This window comes from Calliopsis andreniformis, chromosome 6, assembly GCF_051401765.1.
Source record: "Calliopsis andreniformis isolate RMS-2024a chromosome 6, iyCalAndr_principal, whole genome shotgun sequence".
NCBI classification, from domain to species: domain Eukaryota; kingdom Metazoa; phylum Arthropoda; class Insecta; order Hymenoptera; family Andrenidae; genus Calliopsis; species Calliopsis andreniformis.
This window is the reverse complement of record NC_135067.1, coordinates 8,055,073-8,076,988: the sequence shown is the minus strand read 5'-3', so window position 1 is coordinate 8,076,988 and position 21,916 is coordinate 8,055,073. Positions and strand designations below refer to the sequence as shown.

The 21,916-nt window shown below is 30.8% G+C and overlaps 5 protein-coding genes across 9 annotated transcripts; 3 read left to right on the top strand and 2 right to left on the bottom strand.

Annotated features, from left to right (window-relative positions):
- Positions 1-105: 105 nt before the first annotated feature.
- On the bottom strand, positions 106-19,973 carry Ppo (phenoloxidase subunit A3). 2 transcript variants are annotated; one of them, XM_076381268.1, is made up of 9 exons: positions 19,865-19,973; positions 5,584-5,776; positions 4,170-4,393; positions 3,893-4,095; positions 3,286-3,703; positions 2,705-2,833; positions 2,119-2,443; positions 1,359-1,591; positions 106-911 (listed from the first exon to the last, which is right to left on the bottom strand). In XM_076381268.1, exons 2-9 carry the CDS (start codon positions 5,666-5,668, stop codon positions 666-668), a joined length of 1,863 nt encoding a protein of 620 aa, XP_076237383.1. In that variant the 5' UTR covers positions 5,669-5,776; positions 19,865-19,973; the 3' UTR covers positions 106-665. The 2 variants fall into 2 exon arrangements, with proteins under 2 accessions (XP_076237383.1, XP_076237382.1); XM_076381267.1 differs by lacking the exon at positions 19,865-19,973 and adding an exon at positions 6,783-7,279.
- LOC143181070 (tRNA pseudouridine(38/39) synthase) lies at positions 7,665-9,954 on the top strand. The gene is made up of 6 exons (XM_076381269.1): positions 7,665-7,864; positions 7,933-8,060; positions 8,171-8,736; positions 8,965-9,256; positions 9,592-9,728; positions 9,810-9,954. Exons 1-6 carry the CDS (start codon positions 7,775-7,777, stop codon positions 9,872-9,874), a joined length of 1,278 nt encoding a protein of 425 aa, XP_076237384.1. The 5' UTR covers positions 7,665-7,774; the 3' UTR covers positions 9,875-9,954.
- On the top strand, positions 10,482-12,541 carry LOC143180449 (CUE domain-containing protein 1). Of its 4 annotated transcripts, none has more exons than XM_076380185.1 (6): positions 10,482-11,078; positions 11,160-11,305; positions 11,379-11,499; positions 11,575-11,751; positions 11,838-11,936; positions 12,014-12,541. In XM_076380185.1, the coding sequence occupies exons 2-6, from the start codon at positions 11,186-11,188 to the stop codon at positions 12,148-12,150; spliced, it is 654 nt and encodes a 217-aa protein (XP_076236300.1). In that variant the 5' UTR covers positions 10,482-11,078; positions 11,160-11,185; the 3' UTR covers positions 12,151-12,541. The 4 variants fall into 4 exon arrangements, with proteins under 4 accessions (XP_076236300.1, XP_076236299.1, XP_076236298.1 ...); XM_076380184.1 differs by having other exon boundaries at positions 11,566-11,751; XM_076380183.1 differs by having other exon boundaries at positions 10,483-10,798; positions 11,379-11,751; positions 12,014-12,539.
- On the bottom strand, positions 13,204-17,059 carry Swip (strumpellin and WASH-interacting protein). Its single transcript, XM_076381078.1, has one exon. It carries the CDS (start codon positions 16,794-16,796, stop codon positions 13,539-13,541), a length of 3,258 nt encoding a protein of 1,085 aa, XP_076237193.1. The 5' UTR covers positions 16,797-17,059; the 3' UTR covers positions 13,204-13,538.
- Positions 17,455-21,897, top strand: L(1)g0007 (ATP-dependent RNA helicase l(1)G0007). Its single transcript, XM_076381265.1, has 8 exons — positions 17,455-18,074; positions 18,194-18,426; positions 18,508-18,791; positions 18,884-19,485; positions 19,604-19,747; positions 19,875-20,787; positions 20,880-21,555; positions 21,631-21,897. Exons 1-8 carry the CDS (start codon positions 17,568-17,570, stop codon positions 21,710-21,712), a joined length of 3,441 nt encoding a protein of 1,146 aa, XP_076237380.1. The 5' UTR covers positions 17,455-17,567; the 3' UTR covers positions 21,713-21,897.
- Positions 21,898-21,916: the final 19 nt, after the last annotated feature.

Sequence of the window (21,916 nt, the reverse complement as noted above, 5' to 3'; positions counted from 1 at the left end):
AATTCTTGCTTAATTTGTTGGATAAGGAAAATTGACTGAATGTTTTTATTAAAATGAGTTTAAATTCTGATGGGAAAGGGGTTTGTGTGTTCCATAAATCTCAAATTATGGATGAATAAAGGAAATATCGAAACTTTATATTTATATCTTCTTTTATATTAACTTTTTTTTACGTTTTAAATTTGCTTCCTAATTGCTACAATTTTTATAATAAATAATTATACGTATAAAGAGTGATCACATTAGAATGAAGGATTATTATTATTATAATAGACTGTGAATATTAAATAGTACTGGTCAAATATTCATTCTGCTTGTATAAAATATTATTGTTATAGCGTACTTTTCATTTAGTTCACCTTTCTCTTATTTTTCATTCATTCCAACTTGCGGTACACGAAATATGCAGTATTGTGCTAATTGGTGCGAATACAAGTAGTTTACTGAAATACTGTTTCAGTCTTAAAATGAATTTTAAATAAGAATACAATACACTATGTTAACTGTTTAATAAAACAATTTTTTCTCTTTTGACATTTATGAGTTTTTTCACTCGTTTTGACATGAAATCGATTAATATTTGTCTTTTATAAAAATTCTAAGGAGTCACTATTTTCACATTAATTTGCACAATACTGTACATCTCATTTATAAATATGCGTTATTTAAGACAGAGTCAATGTATTCCCGATACTTCCAGACCTTCCTCTAGGTATAACAACGTCCATAAACTTAACAGATATTTCTGTAATTGCCATATTACCGGTAAGGAACTGAGGCAAAGTTTCAGCACGAGGACGAGGTTGACGATCGAAAGGATATCCCATGGGACGTGCATCGGGATATTTTCTATCTTTTAAACCACAAAAACTCACAGCATCTCTGCAACCAGTAGGTTCCTCTTGTTGGACCTAAATGTGATATCAAACAATTTTTAATATTATAGAATATTCAAAGCTTCTTCATGAAAAAGTTCCATTTTACAATACACATACAATAAAATAATATAGGATAAAGTATCCTGTAATCACCATTGTCCAAGTCATCGACACTTTTTATGGATTTAACTTAAAATTAAGATTCTAGTTTAAAATTTGCAAAAATTTAAGAATACGCTATGTGTTATAACAAATCTTTAACGATTAAATAGTTTACTAAATTTTATTCATTTTGTCGATTACTGGCTACTTTACCCTATGGTAATTCATATGCCTCAAAGAACTTACTATGTATGTTTTCAAGTATTTTATGCATGTTGGTAATAATAAAAAATTCGAGTATCGAAATCGAGTATCGAAAGTCTAATTAAGTAAGTATATGATTTAATAAATTATACAGATATTATGAATAATACTTACAGCATCAAGTTCGTAATTTGAAACCATAACGAAGAGATCCATTGGGTAACCAGCTTTCGTTCCTTTTGGCAGTAGCATGTGATGTGGCCATCCACATCCGCAGAAATTGAATGACTCCAAACCTTCACCGCCAAGCGGTCTGCCCTGCTCTAGATTTCGGAATGTTCTTTCATAGGGAATCGTTACCGAAGACTCTGTTGAGTTGCGATTTATTGTGTTCTCTCCTGGGCGAACTGCAAATGTATGAAAAAATTAAACATGCAGTCTTATCCAGTCATAATTATTTTAAAAATAAATCAATTACTATTCGTTTACATTTAGTATCACAACCAAATTCTATAATTCGATCATATAGTCTTAACAAATACCAATTTTAGAGTTTTAAACAGATTTTGAGTAAGTAAATGTTCCATCAATAGTTACAAAAATTTAATAAAATTATTTTATTAAAAACCAAGAACCAAAAAAAAATGTAATAATTTTAATTGTTGCTACTAAATAGCTAGGTATCTTAAATCAAGCAACATAATGTAATATTTCATATATAGAGGCAAAATGTACATTAAATACAAAAAGATAATTTAAAAAAAATCAGAATTTCAATGATTGTTATTTTATCTCTAGATGATTCCATCATTTTTGTGTTCTTTTTTTATTCTATTCGATTGTATGGATCTATACGCTAATGCTTTATCTATAAACATTATTTAGTAAACGTGAATATAAATAACAGAAGTATAATTTTTTTGCAATAACATACGTGACACAGTAAATTTGTCCATTTCCATCATCAGATTTTTCTGCTGTCTGAACGTGAAAGGTAGTCCACGCTCGTCTTCCTTAGGACCAATGAAAATGCGAACAGTACCTCGTTGGGGAGTATTGTTACGATTATTAACAACGATTCTGTACGAAAAGTCAGCGTGATTAAGGTGAGTAAATTTAGCTAACACCGTTCCACGTTGAGTGAAATCAAGTCCACGGGACAAATCCAGGGTACTCTGAGTCCAGTATGTATTCAATACATTACGTTGCTGATTCGTCGTCAGTCCAATACTTGATATTTCTACGCCCGGGAAGTCCAACTATAAAAAATATTAATAATACGTTAAAGACATAGATATAAACAATAGTTATATTGCGAAATTTATAAAATAAAACATGACATAAAATTCTATATTATATTAATTTACAGTCTACTAATTAATAAAAAATTTCATCAAACTAATTTACAGCCTATTCATATTGATACTTCTTAACAGCTATAGAGCATCGAGCAATATGTGCGTACACAATATAGTAGTTTCGATAAAAAGAATATCGATACGACAGAAGTGTATATTCACCTGACTTTCTGTATATTCGGGCAATGTTTGTTTATATTCTTGAAAAACGTCATCAACAAAAGCGTGCCATCTGTAGAACACAGGGTCCCTCATGGCAGTAGCTGAATCACCCATGATTCCAAATCTCTCCTAAAAAGAGAAAAGAACTTTTTATTTAAATTTAGATTTTTTAAGACAATCTCATTCAACATCGATCGAATATAAGAAATGAAAATTAACATCCTATTATAAAATAGTCCTTCGAAATTACATCAAGTTTTCAAAATTAATAAAATTATCTAAACACTACTTTGTAACAGATAAATAAAATAAATTGTAAAAAATACTATGTTCTTAAAACGAAATAAAATTGCAACCTTTAATCTAGAGTTTCATAATTATTAGAATTAATATAAGAATTAATATAGAATATTAATATTCTATAGAATATAGAATATTCTATAGAATACTAATATTAGAATTAATAAAGAATTAATATAACTAACATGAATGCTTCAATGGGATTAATAAACTTTGTGATTTGCATCACTGTACAATTTTTAATATGAAAAAGTATAATTTAACGCTTTGTATTAGCTCACCAAGTAACGATGGTCTGGGTCATGGCAATATGAAATAGCAACGTGGCCAAGATTATGAAGATCACCGTAAAAGCCTGGATTGGGAGACAGAATACTAGCTTCCATTATGTTTCCTAGTATATCAATTCCATCCTTTTCAGTCAATGGTATTCTTTCGCCCCTTTGACCGACTACGGACCCTGCGTGAATCCCTTCAAATATCCTATCACGCCATCTTTCCAAATCCTGGATATCAAAATTTACTTGGTCTGCTGGTCGATTAATGTCCTGAAGAGTAGCTCCACTGGGTCGGGCTGGCCATGTACGGCCAGCAACTATTGAATCCAATTTTGGGAAGTATGCCTCTGGAATTGGTTCGCGCCAGTTTATGAAGCGCTTCACGCGGCCAAGTCGATTACAAAGACGTTCACAATTATACCTGAGAACATAGTGTATGAATTTTCTAACTACACTTAAACTCCATTATTATTCTATTTTCTGTAAAGTATACAAAGCAGATTTAATTAAAAAAATGTATCCCCCAACGAATATGATTAGTTCAAGTGCATAGATATGTATATCACAGAGATATATGTATATATAATTGACATATAATTCTTATACTCACCGAGCCATGATTTGTTGATGCATATAGTAGAACAATTCTCCACGACGATCTTTTTGAACTATTCTTATATCACCCTCAAATGGGTAGACGAGATGCCAATGCCAATGATGCAGATTGATTCCAATGTCCTCTCTCCAGTAGGCTACACGATGTTCTTCATCGAGATCTGATGCAGTATAGTCCCGTGGTATCTCGATCGGGACCTATAAAAAACATTAATGTTAGTGCTACTATGTTAATTTTATTATTAAATCGTTAATATGTAATCTTTACATACCCTTGAACCTGTGGGAACAATTTCAGCCTCTATTCTAGCTCTAGATAGAAACCCACCACCAATATATTTGTCCGGGAATATTTCAGACAATGACGGTATCGGTAAATCTTTTGTGTCAGGACGATGCAGTAGTGCTACTGAGAGGGCATAGATAAACATATTCGGATTCACACGATCACGACAGTAAGCCGCAACGGATAAGAGGTCTTCGTATGTTCGCATTCCTGAAAACGAAGAATATAACAGTCATTTGTTGAATTTCATATGTATATGTAATACAGTACGTAGAGTTTACGTTTATAGAAAATAATTCAAAATTGTAGATCATTTGAGCAAGAAGATAATGAAAATAGGCTTCTGTTTACTAGACTTCTGACCTTGCTTTATTTTCAATTAAACGAATTTAATTATTATATTGTTCGACTGGCCCAGGTAAATAGGATTTCTATTACTTGTACTGCATTCATATAAATGCGGTATAAATGATACAAGAGTGTTTGTGATGAGCAACCCCTCATACGTTGACTTATTAAAAAGCAACCCACTTTAAATTAACCTCCTATTAATAGGCAACCTGTTATAATAGTCTCCTGATATTAGGCAACCTTCTATACATTGATCTCCTAGCAACAAGCAACCCGCTTTGCTTGAACTCCTAGTAATGAGCAACCCTCTTTGCCTGAACTCCTAGCAACGAGCAACCCTCTTTATTTATGCCCCAAGCAACGAGCAACCCGCTTAACATTGACCCCCCTACTAATAGGCAACCCGCTACACAAGAATCTCCTATTAGCAGACAACCAGTTATACATTGGCCTCCTGTGAACAAACAACCCACATTTTATTTAGCATTTAATTTTCTACTAACGAGCAATTCGCCACATATTGACCTTCTAGCAAGAAACAACCCGCTCAACATTAGTCGCCAAAAAGATTTTTAGTTTCTTCAGTACCACATTTCATGCCATTTAATATGAAACTAGTCTACTAAATTTTAATAGTAAATATTAATAATATTCTTGTAAATACTAGAATATTCAAAACATTTTAAAACTGTATAACTAAACTGCAGATCTTTATACATTTATAACAGTTTTATTATTTAGAGAAATAAGAAAAATATAAAAAGTAAAGTACCAATTATAGGATTTCAAGGATGAAGCAAATTTTTGTACAGGACCTATTTCTTTATAATCTATATTTATGAGAATATGCATTTGCTTAAAAATTCGCAGTCTATTCGTTATTTTAAAATTGAAGTAAAAACGGAAGTATGTTTCTTAGATAAAAAATGTATCTTTCATCAGTTCTTATTGATTAATTAACTCTTGCTCAGTTGATGTGTAATTCTAGTTCACTTGATAAAAACTGTAAAAACTATATTAATGATATTAAAAAATGATAGAGAACGAACCCAAGAAAATGTCAATAAGTCTGGAAGATATCTTCCGATGCGCTGGAATGAAAAGTGAGAAAGGTTCGTCGCGTCCTAATTGCATGGGAATGGTAAGATCCGGAAGAGTGATTTGCTTCACTGGAAGTTTTGATTCAGCCTCGCCGCCAAAACGATCTAGTACTGCAGTTGCCACAGGTTTATAATTTTCGGGCTGAAATATACAAAAACGAAATATTTTAACCTCTGTTCAAGCTTGAATTTATTAACTTTTTTCAACACAATAATATAGATAATAAATTTATAATTCTATATGCATAAAACAAAAACACTACTAAATTTGCAACTTTATTTTATAGCATTACTATATTTGATACTTTTTACAATGACACATCTAAAGTGTCACGTTTAAGAATTATTCTCGAAACAATGAATAATTTTAAAGATGCATATGTTTATGTAGTGATTATGTTTCAAATTGATATGTAAAGTAATCGTTTTCAGTAATTTTCATAAAGTAAAATTACATTTTTAGGACGCAATATTTCATATAAATATTATGTCTAATGTGCAGAAATAAAACGCTACTGCATATACGTTTATTTATCCTTGAAAAATGATCTGTAAATAATCAGTTCCTCTATCAATATCAGTTTACTACTAGTTCTATACTGATTTAGTCTCAATACAGTGTCAGATTACTTACTTATAATATAACATTAGCATCATTGTAACTCTGATTAAATCAATTGTAACACCAATTTTATTTATGTTTTTTTTTATTTAAGTCAGTTGATAAGATTGACATAATAAACTTGGAAATTATTTTAGAAGACTTATTATTGTAGATTTATTATTATTATTGTAGCTTTATTCATCTACAATATATTAAATAAAATAAAATATAACTCCATTTAATAATCAAATAGTAAAATAATTGAAAGAAAAGTTCAAATGAACTAAAACATAATTTATTTCAAATAACATCCAGCCAAATAAGATGATATGTTATTTAAATTAATTATTTTTTAAATATTTTATTGAAATGATGCTCAAAACTGCTATCCACTACAATACTGTATAGTTAATATTTTTCCCCATTTTGTCTCCAATAGTACACAGAAATGTTAACTAGTTCCCGTAGTGTTAGGCATATACATATAATTCATATAGAAATCTATAATTACAAAAATAAAAAATATTGGAAGAATTATACTTACTAAATAATTAGGCGGAACATCAAAAGCTACTTTATTATCTCCTTTGGGCACGTACACTGGCTCAGTAGGTCGGTCAAACAGGTATAAAATATTCCATTTATTATCCTCCATATTGATTTATTTTTACGTACTTTCTATATTGAAATGTTTTAAGTAATGCAAAATTATACAAAATTGATAATAATCTATAACTTGAATCTATAACAAATGTATAACTTGAAAGTAAATGATTTCTTAAAAGCAACGCAAAACTATGATTCCAATTCACTACTAAACGTAAGGGCGAAAGAAAGTCACACTCTGACAGATAGCAACGTTTTGGAAGGAAACATAAGCAGTGTCCCTTTTATAGGTCTCTTCAGGACGTAGCGGTTTTTTTCATAAACCACGAAATCCGTATCAGTCGCTTCAACTAATCAGCAGACGAAAACATTAACATGTGCTTCCTTCTTCCTGTTTTTGAAGGAAATCCATCGCGATTAGGTACTTCCCTGATAAATAACTAACAAGTAAATAAAAAATAAAAATACATTTTACTTTTTTGAAAATTTTCTTAAATCATTGTCTAGGGAAAAATGATTTAGAGTATATACGGATATCGAAAGATCTTTTGGTAGTTTCTTTCTCTTAAGTCGAATTTTTATATATACAGAATTAATGCTCTTGCAATACTTCAGTGAAGGTATAAAACGTATACAGAAAACTAGAAAGCTTGGAAATTATTGTAAATAAAACTGTTTCATTTCATTGTGATTATTTTTTTTAAAGAGAAAGCTTAAAACCGCGAAAACTTACAGAATGGTTCGATTTAAATCTCGAATTTCGACTAGTATATAGGGGGCGTTTTAAACAAGAAACTTTGTTTACCATGAACAGGTGTAGGAGCTGTCTATACATATGTTATTAAAAACATTGCAACAATAATAATAAAAATAGTAGAAACAATTTTTGACAAAGACTTTAATTAGGAAAGTAAAAATTAGCGTATTGTTATGTTGCAAAACATGTCAGATGATTCTAAAGAAAAGAAAAAGCAAACATTAACCTTGCGTAAACAAGAACTTGAATCGCTTGATAAATCGGCAAGTACTTCATAATTTAGAAAACAATAAACACTGTTTAGCTTAAATGACACATATGTTTACCACAGGAACTGATAGACAAAATAATGCAGTTGCAAGAAAGTAACAAACAACTGAGAGCAGTGGTTAACAGAATTAATGAAAAATCAAACAAAAGCCCTGTTTGTAAAGCACAAAAACCATTTAACTTTGAAAGGTACATTAGTATATTAATTGGAAGAAATCAGTATCATTTTAATTCAAGTCAACTATATAAGGAGATGTTAATAGTTATACGAGCACTAATAAAAGCTATTTTACTTTTAGATGTAGTAAAAGACATATTCTTTTAAAATTTTATTATCTTGGGTGGGATTATAATGGCTATGTTGTACAAGAAAGCGTTAATGATACTATAGAGCAGCATTTATTTGCAGCATTAATAAAAAGTTGCTGTATAGAGTCACGTGAAACTTCAAACTACCATCGGTGTGGCAGAACAGATAAAGGAGTTAGTTCATTTTCACAAGTAATTTCGCTGGATGTGAGAAGCAAACTGAAGCCTGAAGATCAACACAAATTAGAACATGAACTTCCATATTGCAAGATGTTAAATAGATTACTTCCTTCTAACATACGTTGCATTGCATGGTGTCCAGTATCAAGTGACTTCTCAGCCAGATTTAATTGCAAATTTCGAAAATACAGATATTTTTTTCCACGAGGAAACTTAAATATTCATGCCATGGATAAGGCAGTTAAATATACTATAGGAGACCATGACTTCCGAAATATATGTAAAATGGATGTTGGAAATGGAGTTGTAAAATATAAGAGAACAATTACTGATGCAGAAGTGTCTGTACATCGGCAAAATCCTAGAAACATTTCAGGTCAGTGTTCTTATTAAATTAGTGCATTTTTAAAAATATTTTTAAAATTATTATCTTGATTTAAAAGTATAAACTTAGTTTAATTCTCAAAATGGGCAGTACTGTGTATAATGCATGTGAAAATACTTCATATGAGTTCAACTTTTATTATGTTATTATTAAGTTTAAATATTATTTTTATAAATATATATGTATACATATGTATATGTATACACATATCATTTAAAGGGTACGACATGTGTGAATTAGTCATAACCAGTCAAGCATTTTTGTGGCATCAGATCCGTTGTTTAATGGGTGTCTTGTTACTCGTGGGACAAGGAAAAGAAGAGCCAGAGATTATGTTGGAGCTTTTAGATATTGACAAATGTCCACGAAAGCCACAATATAATTTAGCTCACGAAGTACCACTAAATCTTTGGCATTGTGAATATGAAACTAATGAATGGTATATTGATAAAGAAGAATTACTACATACAATACAAATTTTGCAAACAGATTGGACTCTCAATACTATAAAGTATGTATATTTTTATTTATCAACACTTATTTATTGATATGTATTTTATTTATTAGGTATATAATTTTACAAAATGCAGTAAGATTAATTAGCAAATAATTTGAAACAGTTGCAATAGTAACAAAAGATTTAAAAATGTATTGAAGTTCAAATGCAGTCATTTATAGTACTTTGTACAGTACTGCCACAATTAGAAAAAAACATTTCTTATTATTATTAAAATAGAAAATATACATTGTGCTTTCATCATTAAATATTCAATTACCCTACATACTTGAGTATTATGTTATACTACATCAATCATGTATTAATCATTAATATTTCAATTTTTACAGATCTACTATGATTGAAAATATGTTGTCAGAGTTGGAAACTTCAATAAATTCTGAAGATTTATCTTTCCAAAGTGATTGCTTACTTCTTGGAGTACATCCTAAAGTCTACAAACCACTGATGAAACGAGTAACTTGTGGTTAGTACATTAAAATACTTTCTTCAGAATTAATCTTAAATCAGAATAAAATACCTTTATTAATCAATTTTTTTTTTACAGAAAGTTTAGAAGATAAGATAAAACATTATGAGAATAAAAGGAAGAGGAAAGAGTGTCCTGAATAATTTGAACAAGTACTGACTAAGTGGACATTGTTCACTAAAGTGTTAAAATCAATGACATTAAATAAATCTTTTCACACAAATATCAAGCTCTTCATTCCTTTCAAACACATGTCCAACTATTACTGAAAAACATCTCGTTAAATATGAAGGCGCGTTAAAATGTATTGATGACTTCATTGTCTCAATACATGGATTCATTTTTTGCTATGAAATCAATTAGTTGTTTAAAAGATGGTGTAAAGTAATCAGAAATAAGAAAAAATTTTTAAAAATGATTAATCGTGGATCTAATAAAATATGAATACTTTTCTACAAATAACTATTAAAGTTTTTGCATAGTCCTAATACTTTCTGCTTGAATTTTATTTTGATTTGAGATTTGAAGTTACTTTAAAATGTACTTATTGAGGGCGCTTTTAGGTGCCATTAAAAAGACGAGTTTTTAAATAATTTACATAATAATAACTATAAAAGTAAGTATCTTTAATGTGTAAATCTCCTTCTCTACCATTTCAATTGAATTGCATATTCTTCCATTTCACAAGATCATGCTTCGCTTTTTTAAAACTGCGTCATGCGCAATCCTACACCAATGGCGTCTTAATAATATTGTTTTTATCATCTAAAAAAGTAATTTTTTAAAAATGCATAAAAAATAATTACTTTTGCCTACTTGTTTCTCGACATTTGTTTAACGTTCAAAAATAGTCACATATTCGATGGCCTGTACGTAGAATGAATATGAAAATTAAATATAGATTATCCAGAATGTACCAATTAAAAAAAAGACACATAAATCACTAGATGCGTTATGTCATTGCTCGATGTTTGTTAAAACGGAAAAATGCAACGATAAGTTCACTTTCTACCGCATAAGTTAAAGAAGATTCAACGAAGTTCAGCAGTGACAGCATTCTTTTATATGTATGTGTGTGTGCGCTCGCGTGTAGATAAAATACTGTCGTTCTATGTTACTCACAATTATGTGGAGAAATATTCATAGCATAGCGATATATAATAATAATAATTAACAGTAAGATATAGTGATATTATCAGTAACGAAAAGGGTAACGTAAAATGTGACTTATCATTTTAAATGCGTATCATAACAATGACATTATACTAAAAGGACCTGTCAGTCTGCATAGACAACGATCTATTAATTTATATTTTGAAAGCGTTTTAAACTTACTAATGCATTAAGGTAAGAATAATGAATGCCATAACGTAAAATATACGATTAGCTGCCCTACATTTTTCATTTATAATTAATTATTTGATTTAGATTAAAAATTTTATAAAAATCACGTAATGGCCTCTGCAATGGAACAACAACAACAGCAACAACAGCAACAAACCACTTTAGAATTTTATCAAGCAATGGCAGATTTTAAGAACATGTTTCCACAAATGGACGATGATGTAATCGAGGTAAAATTGTTTAATTGAAATCTTATCTACTGCGCTGTTAGAGTGCTTAATTTTATACCATTAATACTTCTAGGCTGTATTAAGATCTAATCAAGGAGCAGTGGATACAACAATTGATCAGTTACTTACTATGAGCACAGACAATGAAAATGAGAAAATTAGAAGCGAATTAGAACAAAACGAGAAATCACCAAGTACGTCTAAATCACCAAAAGTAGATCCAACTATGACATTAAAAAGTATACGTAAATGGCAACCAGCCTTACTAGGTCCACTACCAGACACATTCCTTAGACTTCCACAAGCGTCAGAAGAAAGTCCAGACTCTTCGTACTTACAAGACAATACTATGTTAGAAGATGAAAGAATTGCTATGTTCCTTCAAAATGAGGAGTTTATGGCTGAATTACGTTGGAATGAAGATTTTTTGTCAACCTTAGAAAGTGGTATGCTGTATATTTCTAAATATAGTAATGTGAAGAATATAAATAATAGTTAGAAAATTCTGACTGAATTATTATTTTCCTTTTAGATACAAAAATTCAAGGAACAAGCCTTGAAAAATGTAGCGGTCAGGCTGGAAATGATGATGAAGATCTTTTTAAAGAGAGACTAAAAAATATGGGCAAAAGTATAGAAATTCTTATAATTCATTGCATATAACTGTTAATGAATGTTTTATTCTATCATTACTGTTTTAATTTGTAGTGTCTCGACGCAAATTTGCACAGCTTACAAAAGTATTTACACGTAGTAAAAAACGTGGAGGCAGACAATTACTACCACCAACAGCTTCTTGTGATGACTTACTAGATCCTGAAGAGTCGTCTAGATCTCAATCTTAAAAGTTCTCAACCTTCATTTTTATGCCATTTGAAACTGGCTATGTAAGTTCAACAGTTGATACCTATAGTGACCTACTGTCCAAATGCAAAGTGGAAGCATATCCATATCAGCATAATTGAATTAAAAGCGATAAAAAGGATGTAGATTAAAATCATTTTGTCTATAAAAATTGTAAAAACTAGGAATTAATTAATAATTCAAATTTATAGTATATACAACAGTTAATGCATTAATATTAAACTGCTTGAATATAACTTAATTCAAAAGCTCAGAAAGATCAAAAGAAAGAATACAAAAATGATATCCTTAGATGCTATGTAAACAATATAAAGATACGAATATTTCATATTTTAATAATTTAATGTAGATAAATACATTTTATGTAGTAAGAGTACAATAATTACTATAATCGTGTTATAAAGACAAGGATCTGTAATATTTTGATAAAAAGTTATCTTTTCTTATTCATTTTTCATGTTAAAATGATGCTTACTTTAAATTTTTATACGTCATATATTATTTATAAAAATTTGTTATTACATTGTTGATTTTGTGTTGCAAAATTTATATCTGTTTGTTATAAAAATATTAAGTAAATTATTTAAAATGTACTCTTTATAGTCATTAGTAAATGTTAAAATATAAGATAAATGATATTCACGGATATTACGTAAGTAAAAACAAAAAAATTTTCATTTGAAGCCAATGTTTATAAGGTATTAGAAACACAAGTGACACTTGACAAATATTTAATTTGCAATTTAATTTATTAGTACGAATATTTACCTTATAATGTATAAAACATCACAAAAAATACTTTTAAATTTGCCAATATAAAAGACTTCCTTTTATACCACTATGTGTAGTAAGTGATTTCATATATACATTTTCTAAGACATAACTTTAAAATCACAAATGTAATTAATTCTAGTCAGTTTATCTAGCCGTTATTTATTTTCTTATAATAGATATAAAGCATTACTACTATTTCATTGATCATTTAGGCAATATTTATATAAGTGAGCATAATTGAAATATTTACAAATATAATGGTATGTGCCATAGACATGAGGATAAATTAAAAATATTAAGCACGACTATAACTAATATAAAAATAAAATATATAATTTTTAGTGACCCTTTCGCAAGTCAAATTTTGTTTAATACATTACTTATATTTTTATTTTCTTATTATTGTAATGTACAATGCAAGTTACAAAAAGGATATGAAAATAAAATAAATATATAGCGTATAAAATATTTTAAAGCTAATTTTCTAAAAAATATAATAGTATAATTTTATGTTCTGTAAACAATAGTAGCTAAAAAACTGATGAACAATTTAATTATGCATTTTATTTAACTTGCATATTCCCATTTTTAATTATCATGTGTCCGACTGTTTAAAGAATACTCTAGCTCCAGACAAACTGTAATAAAGTAACTGAAATTCAGCACTTCTTTCTCCTAAGCGTTTTAATGTTAATGCCCTTGTTTGTTGCAATTTTTCATCTCCATGATCACTTTTATTTTCTGCAGCTTGTTTTTCAGCATTTATGTACTGCTCAACTGTTTTGAACCAGTGCAAACCATCCAGTTCTGAAGATTGATTTAAAAGAGCATTTATATATGCAATTCCCATTGCAAAACCATCATCAGTAAAAGCTGCACCTGACTGATTCTTTTTAAACATTTTCTCTTTATTTGATATGGAGTTGTCCACAAAACTTAATGTTAATGGAGGTACAATAGCATAGAATTGTTGTAAATGATGTGACTCAGTATCTCGAAAAGCAGATGCAAATACATCAACAAGGAGTTTGAAATATTGTATACCCTCTGTAAAATTCCGTACTAAATTTGTAATGTCATCTTCTAAACATTTTGCTGCAGCTTGAGTTGTTTCACTATAATTTAAGTTTTTACACATTAATTCAAATGATACAGATGAGGTAATACTTGGAAGAAATGAAATTGCATTTGAACTCGCGTGTATTCCACCAGATCTGATTAATCTTACATATCCCAATGCATTCCCAATTTGTGTTATCAACTGTCTGAATTGATCCAAGTAACTTAAACCATCAGGTGTCATACCCAATTTTCTGATTCCTTTTTGGAATTTTTCTGCTCTTTCATATGTGTAAGGTGTTGCTCCATTTTCCCTTTGAACTTTGATAAATCTTATGTCTCGCATCAATCTTGATTTTATATGTTCATCAAAAAGAAATTGTGAGAATGTGTGCAACTTTATGCGAAGAAATTGATACACAAAGTTGACTGTTGTACTCATAATGCCAGTTCCATGTGTTCTAATGGAATTTGCTATGTGTCGAATTCCAATAGTATTTAAATGTTTGTTATTACTAGTATGTTCAATGAAAGTCTGTGTATTCAAGTTGTAGAGATATTTTGAAACAAATACGTGAATATTCCTCATAATTTCTAAGGCATCCAGACCTTGCTCTAAAGTTTGCGTAGGTAAATGATTTTGTACAGTATCTAAATTCAGTTTATAATGAGCAAGAGCATGCATCATTCTGTATGTTTTCCAATCATGCAGAGCTACAGTAGTAAGATTATAAAACATATCATCAAGATAATGCTCAATAAATCTCTTGGCATATATCATACTGTTAGCCAGAGGTAATGGTAAAGATTGTACTATTCTTTCACCATCTTTAGCTCCAATATTAAATGGATTAGTTGAATCTAACTTTAAATGTGCATGGACATGAAGTCTCAAATTAGTTTCTATTTCGTGACAAACAGGTTCTAATATGTTCTTAGTTAACATTTCTTTCAATTGCACAATCCTCTTTTTCTTCATATCTAGCCCTTCTTGTTCATTAATAGTACTATTAAATGCATTAAAAATATGAACAATATGATTTATACTTAAATTACTGTCTCTCACAAAAGAGAAATAAGCAGGAATTATGTTTTGGTGATGCAACAATATAGAGTAATCACAAATCTCATTCATAATATTGTGCAATTCAGCTACAGTATCATAATTATCTAAGAAAAATCTTAATTTCACCATTTCTTCTTCTTTAAACGTATCAATTAATTGACTAGCACATGACAAAGCACATCTGATTATTAATCTTCTGTCTGCACTTGCAGGTCCATTTAAAAGCCTCATACCCAAGCTTACTAGTGACAATGTGTCTAATCTTTTCCTGCTATAGCCTTTGTCTCTCTGGATCAGATTTTTCCTTGCACTTTCCAATATAACTAAAATGTAATAACTAAGGTATTGCAGTACTTGACTCTGCGATTGCACTATAATTGGTCCCAGTATATAAAATGTGTTCTGCAAAGACTTTTGTACTTCTATTAATCTACAGATTAATTGGACAGTATTACGATTCATTGGTTTAATGAGTGTTGCATGCATATTCATTATAAATGATGTAGTTTCCTTAATCTGAGATAACAGAGTAACTAAATCTATTAATATGTTCTGTTTTAGCCCAATATCTGACACTTGAAGACTAGTCTTTGTCAGAATACTTTGCAGTTCTATACACAACATCACAGCTTGATGAATTAAATTATTTACAGTTTGAGATAACTTTTGTGTTCTGGAACATAATATTTTCTCTCCCACTTGGGGACTAATAGCATTTCCAGCCTCCTTTGGCAGAAAATCGCTTAAAAATTTGCTAGGTATCCATATAACATTTCCAACCAAAGTTACAGCATAAAACTTTTTGTTATTCTCAATTACTCTTTTAATTAATCTTTTATCACAGGTACCAAATAATTTCATTAATACAACAATGCCAACATTTACTCTAATCCAATTTTTGCTGAATGCAATATTATTAGTAGATCTTGTTTCTAAATCTAACATTATATTTTTAAGATAATTAGTTATTTGTTCATTCATTGTAGGACCTTTAGTTACATCCATTATACGTTCAATTGTTTTGGAAAATATAACTTTCTTCAATAATTGTTCTTGTAAGTCCTTTAACAATTTATCAAACATATGAAGTTTTGATTCTACTATGCCAAACTGTGATGGATCATGCATAATAGAGCGCACATGCATTCTGTACTTCTTCCATTGTTCTAATATGGAAGGCTGAGATTCAATAACTTCATCCAATATCAAAACGATTATAAACAAATCAATGAAATGTTCCATCAATACAGGTAAATAAACTTCGTTAGAATCACCTGCCAGACTAGATAATTGTTCTGTTGTTAAATACGTAACAGTCCATATTCTATTCACAAAAACAAATAAATCTTGTAGATCGGAAAGAAGAGATGTAATGTTGTTCTGATTATTTTCTATTCCTCTTTCACCATGCGTAAATAATTTCTTATAGAAAGTTGTAGCTTCTATTTTGAGAAGTCTAATTTCCCTGCATGTGCCAGCAATAGCAGCAAGCAGTTTCGATAAAAATTTATTTTCCATTTCTATCAAAGATATAAGACTAACATCTTCAACAGGCCTGTATACAAGTCGTAGAGGACCTTCCATAAAATATTCTAGCATAGAATTTTTCTTCCAACTTTTTTCTGCTAGTTTTTCGAAAAACTGTCCATACTTTCTCAAATGAATTGATCCTGCAGCTTTGTAAATAGTCTCGTCCTTCTTTGAGTTCCATGCTGACGATTCTATCATTGCTATTGTAATATTCTTTTTTTAACGAACTAAATGAACTGTCAAATGACGTTTTTAGTAGAAAAGAAAATAATACTTGAACACCGTAGCTTTTAAATTATCGTGTCTTCTGATAATTTAAGTAGACTTCATTCATTTCGTATTTTCTTCAGCACCACCTTTATCGAGTGATCCGATATCTCTAACAATTTGTCATTATAACCATAATTACTATACTTTCTTTTCATGTATTTATGAGAGCTCTTTGAAGTTTGAAGAATGGACTTTAAAAAAAATTGATAGTTATTTCTAGTTCAGTATTACTGTAGCTGCTGCATGGATTCTAGTTATATATTTAAATTTAAAAAAAAATGTAGATAATAATTGATTCAATTAAATGGCAAAATAGAAAAATAATATATTTGTTCTCATAGATAACAAACAATTACTTTCAATATGTATGCTAGAAGACTAGAACTATAAATTCTAGGGAATTTAGGATATTAAATCTATGTTTGGTGTGTAATGTATATGTATAAATAGCTCATGATGAATTTCCACGCAGAAAATGTGTATGTATTACATGTATAGCTCGTGCATCAGTCAGTCAGTAAGTCAGTATTGGTAGAGCGACCAGTTTTCTGTGATGCTTCATGGTGTGTTTACGTCAAATGAAATAGTGTGTTTATTTATGCTTAACAATGGTGTAAACATTTTTAATACATTTTCTTTCATATGACTTTTATGAGAATTGTTTAACTTTTGAAATAAGAATAGTATCCTACGTGAACAATGGATACATCGAATGATTCAGGTTTGTATAGGTTAGAAGGAACTGATCAGAATCAATCAGGAGGTTTAATCATTCGCAAAAAACCTTCTGATCATACATTCAAGAAACCCCAGACTTCTGTCTTGGGTCTTGATAAACTTGCAAAACGAAAGAGACAAGAAAATGCCCAAGAATTCAGTTCATCAAAGTCTCAGTCATCAAGCTCATCAAAATCAGAAGTCAAAGAAAGAAAATACAGATCTTATGCTGAAGAAACTCCAACTCATACTGGAGGAGTAAATTCTGAAGCTCAAGAGAGATTACAATCTAGATTGAAATATCAGAGGTTGAGCGCACAGGATAAACATAATAGACGTGGTTACAAAAATTCTGACAGAGATACAGATTCAAGGAGAGATAGAAATAGAGAAAGGGATAGGGAAAGAGAAAGAAGTAGACACAGAGATAGCATTAGGCAAACACCAAGGTTCAAAGATGAACCACAAACTCCAGTATTTAAAACAAAGGTAAATATAAAGATTTCAAATTTAGTAATGATTTCATATAAATGAGACAAGAAAAATGCTTAATTTTTACAATATCTATATCTAATCTATGTAAATTATTTCATCATTATTTACCACAGGATCCAACTTCTAAAAGTAACTGGGATGATGATGAAGATGAAGAGCCAAGAAAATCAAGTTGGGATCATCCAACTCCAAATCTTTATAGTAGTAGAGATGGACGTGATAGTATTAGAAGTGAATTTACACCTTCATATAAATATAATTCTTGGAATAAGGAACGAAAAGCTAGTGGTGCTACACCCATGGTAGATGGAGAAGAGAAAGAATTGTGGGAAGAAGAACAACAAAGGTATTTACTATTATAATATTTACATGTATCTGTTTTTACTCATTGCAGTGACTAGAAAACAACTTTCTCTTTTGATTATAGATTGGATAGAGAATGGTATGCATTAGATGATGGTGAAAATCATGCATTTGCTGATATATCAGAAGAATACACTCGTAAAAAGGAAATGGAACTTGAGGCTAAAAGACAGAAACGTCTATCAGCACAGCAAAGACAGATAAACAAAGACAATGAATTATGGGAACGTAACAGAATGTTAACATCTGGTGTTGTGAGTTCTTTAGACCATGATGATGATCCTGATGATGAAGGAGAGACTAGAGTGCATCTTTTGGTTCATAACGTTGTTCCACCATTTTTAGATGGTAAAAAACTTTTCTTATATCTCAACTTTAACTTAAGTTTTTCGTTTAACAATATTTAATCAATTACATTATAAAAATCTGTTCTTAATTAGGTCGAATCGTATTCACTAAGCAACCAGAACCTGTTGTACCTGTACGTGATCCTACTTCAGACATGGCCCTTGTAGCGAGAAAAGGATCTGCTTTAGTACGAGCGTATCGTGAACAAAAAGAACGACGTAGAGCACAAAAGAAACATTGGGAGTTAGCTGGAACCCATATTGGAAACATCATGGGTGTCCGTGATAGAAACAAAGAGGATAGAGAAGAACCAGGGCAAGAAACTGATTTTAAAGCTGGTCAGAAGTATGCTCGTCATATAGGAGCTAACGAAGTTACTGGAGAAGCTAAATACAGATCAATTCAGCATCAGAGAAGAAGTCTTCCAGTATTTGCTGTGCGTCAAGAATTGTTAAATGTCATTAGGGAAAATAGCGTAGTAGTTATAGTTGGAGAAACAGGCAGTGGAAAGACTACGCAATTAACGCAGTATCTCCACGAAGATGGTTATAGTCGTAATGGAATAATAGGGTGTACTCAGCCTCGAAGAGTAGCAGCTATGTCTGTAGCTAAAAGAGTTTCAGATGAAATGGCTACTACTTTAGGAGACAAAGTTGGTTATGCAATCCGTTTTGAGGATTGCACTTCAAAAGATGTATGTATTATATCTTGAGCATTAAGAGTTTTACTTTAATAAGAAACTTAGAAATTATAATTTTGAATAAATTTGAAAAAATAGTATGCTTCAATAATAATTCTTATCTTTTTTACAGACTGTTATTAAATACATGACTGATGGTATTTTGTTGAGAGAAAGTTTAAGAGAAGGAGATTTAGATCGATATAGCGTTATTATTATGGACGAAGCTCACGAAAGATCCTTATCTACTGATGTCTTATTTGGTTTACTCAGAGAGGTAAATATATGTCTAATTTTTTACGCGAAAAGTTCAAAATAATCTCTAATTTCTAAAAGAAGTTCTACTATACTTATAATATTCTCTAGCAAAATTGATGTATTGTTTACACATTACCTTGTTTTAGGTTGTAGCTCGACGACATGATCTTAAGTTAATTGTAACATCCGCCACAATGGACTCCAGTAAATTTTCAGCGTTCTTCGGAAATGCTGCAACGTTCCAGATTCCTGGTCGTACATTTCCAGTCGAAATATTACATGCGAAAAACCCTGTAGAGGACTATGTAGACGCTGCAGTGAAACAAGTTTTACAAATTCACTTGCAACCACGTTCCGGTGACGTACTGGTTTTCATGCCTGGTCAAGAAGACATTGAAGTTACTTGTGAAGCTTTAAAAGAACGCTTAGCAGAAATAGAATCAGCTCCACCACTTTCTATTTTACCTATCTATTCACAATTGCCTTCGGATCTTCAAGCTAAAATCTTCCAACGCTCAGAAGGAGGTTTACGAAAGTGCGTCGTAGCTACCAATATAGCAGAAACTTCGTTGACCGTGGATGGAATTGTATTTGTCGTGGACTCTGGTTATTGTAAATTAAAAGTTTACAATCCACGAATTGGTATGGACGCGTTACAGGTATATCCTGTATCCAGAGCTAACGCTGATCAAAGAGCAGGTAGAGCAGGACGTACCGGTCCTGGTACCTGCTACAGATTGTACACAAGAAGACAATATTTGGATGAATTATTACTAACAGGAGTCCCAGAAATACAACGAACTAACCTAGCAAATACTGTACTGCTATTGAAGTCTCTAGGCGTTCAAGATTTATTAGCTTTCCATTTTATGGATCCTCCTCCTCAAGACAATATACTAAATTCTTTATATCAGTTATGGATTCTGGGTGCATTGGATCATACTGGGCGTCTAACACCTTTAGGGCGACAAATGGCAGAATTTCCTTTAGATCCTCCTCAATGTCAAATGTTGATAGTTGCGTCTCAACTTGGTTGTACAGCTGATATACTCATTATAGGTATATTTACAGAATATTTCACTTTAAATACGTAGACAGTAACTGTGATATTAGTCATTCCACTATTACACTTACATCAAATCTTCTTTCAGTTTCGATGTTATCAGTACCTTCAATATTTTATCGGCCAAAAGGGCGTGAAGAAGATTCAGATTCGGCAAGAGAAAAGTTCCAAGTACCAGAATCCGATCATTTAACGTATTTAAATGTTTATAACCAATGGAAAGCCAATGGTTATTCTAGTTCTTGGTGCAACGATCACTTTATACATGCAAAGGCTATGCGTAAAGTAAGAGAAGTTCGACAGCAACTTGAAGAAATCTTGAAGCAGCAGAAAATGGAAGTCGTAAGCTGCGGCACTGATTGGGATATTGTGCGAAAATGTATTTGTTCCGCGTATTTCCACCAAGCTGCTCGTCTAAAAGGCATTGGCGAATACGTAAATTGTCGTACTGGAATGCCATGCCATCTTCACCCAACCTCAGCTTTGTTTGGAATGGGATTCACGCCAGATTATGTAGTGTATCATGAACTTGTAATGACTGCTAAGGAGTACATGCAGTGTGTCACTGCTGTCGATGGTCATTGGCTGGCTGAGTTGGGTCCTATGTTCTTCAGTGTAAAAGAAACTGGCAGAAGTGGACGTGCAAAGAGACGACAAGCAATGCAACATTTACATGAAATGGAAGGACAGATGAAAGAAGCTGAAGAAGAAATGAAAGCACGAGCACAGGAACAACTGGAACGAGAACAAGCTTCTATTAGAAAGTAAGTTCTTTAAAATATTTTACTTTCTTTGTAATTAATTGCATAAATTTCATAACTGTATTCTTTTATTTGTAGGAAAGAGATATTGACTCCTGGTATAAGAGAACCGGGAACGCCTGCACCTTACCGTAAGACTCCAGGCAGATTAGGATTGTAATTATAATTTTATAATAAAGTATAAAATAAAATGTAAAAATATTCTTGATGAGATATATCATAATTTCATTACCATTTAACGGTATAAAACTCTATACTTAGAAGTTTCTATTAATTTAAAAATATTGTGTGTTCATTGTTGTATATTGTAAGTATATATTTTGTACATAAATACATCGATCAAGTTTTTATAAAAATTTGTCTA

Excerpts from the sequence above, each read along its gene's own strand:
- Swip (XM_076381078.1), bottom strand. The coding sequence starts at position 16,796 with ATGATAGAATCGTCAGCATGGAACTCAAAGAAGGACGAGACTATTTAC.
- Ppo (XM_076381267.1), bottom strand. The coding sequence starts at position 6,893 with ATGGAGGATAATAAATGGAATATTTTATACCTGTTTGACCGACCTACT. Across the intron at positions 5,777-6,782 it reads ATGTTCCGCCTAATTATTTA|CCCGAAAATTATAAACCTGT; the intron begins GTAAGTATAATT and ends TGTATATTTCAG. Across the intron at positions 912-1,358 it reads CAAATTACGAACTTGATGCT|GTCCAACAAGAGGAACCTAC; the intron begins GTAAGTATTATT and ends TATCACATTTAG.
- LOC143181070 (XM_076381269.1), top strand. The coding sequence starts at position 7,775 with ATGTTGCAAAACATGTCAGATGATTCTAAAGAAAAGAAAAAGCAAACA. Across the intron at positions 8,061-8,170 it reads AAACCATTTAACTTTGAAAG|ATGTAGTAAAAGACATATTC; the intron begins GTACATTAGTAT and ends TTTTACTTTTAG. Across the intron at positions 9,729-9,809 it reads GATGAAACGAGTAACTTGTG|AAAGTTTAGAAGATAAGATA; the intron begins GTTAGTACATTA and ends TTTTTTTTACAG.
- LOC143180449 (XM_076380183.1), top strand. The coding sequence starts at position 11,186 with ATGGCCTCTGCAATGGAACAACAACAACAGCAACAACAGCAACAAACC. Across the intron at positions 11,752-11,837 it reads TTTGTCAACCTTAGAAAGTG|ATACAAAAATTCAAGGAACA; the intron begins GTATGCTGTATA and ends TTTTCCTTTTAG. Across the intron at positions 11,937-12,013 it reads ACTAAAAAATATGGGCAAAA|TGTCTCGACGCAAATTTGCA; the intron begins GTATAGAAATTC and ends TTTAATTTGTAG.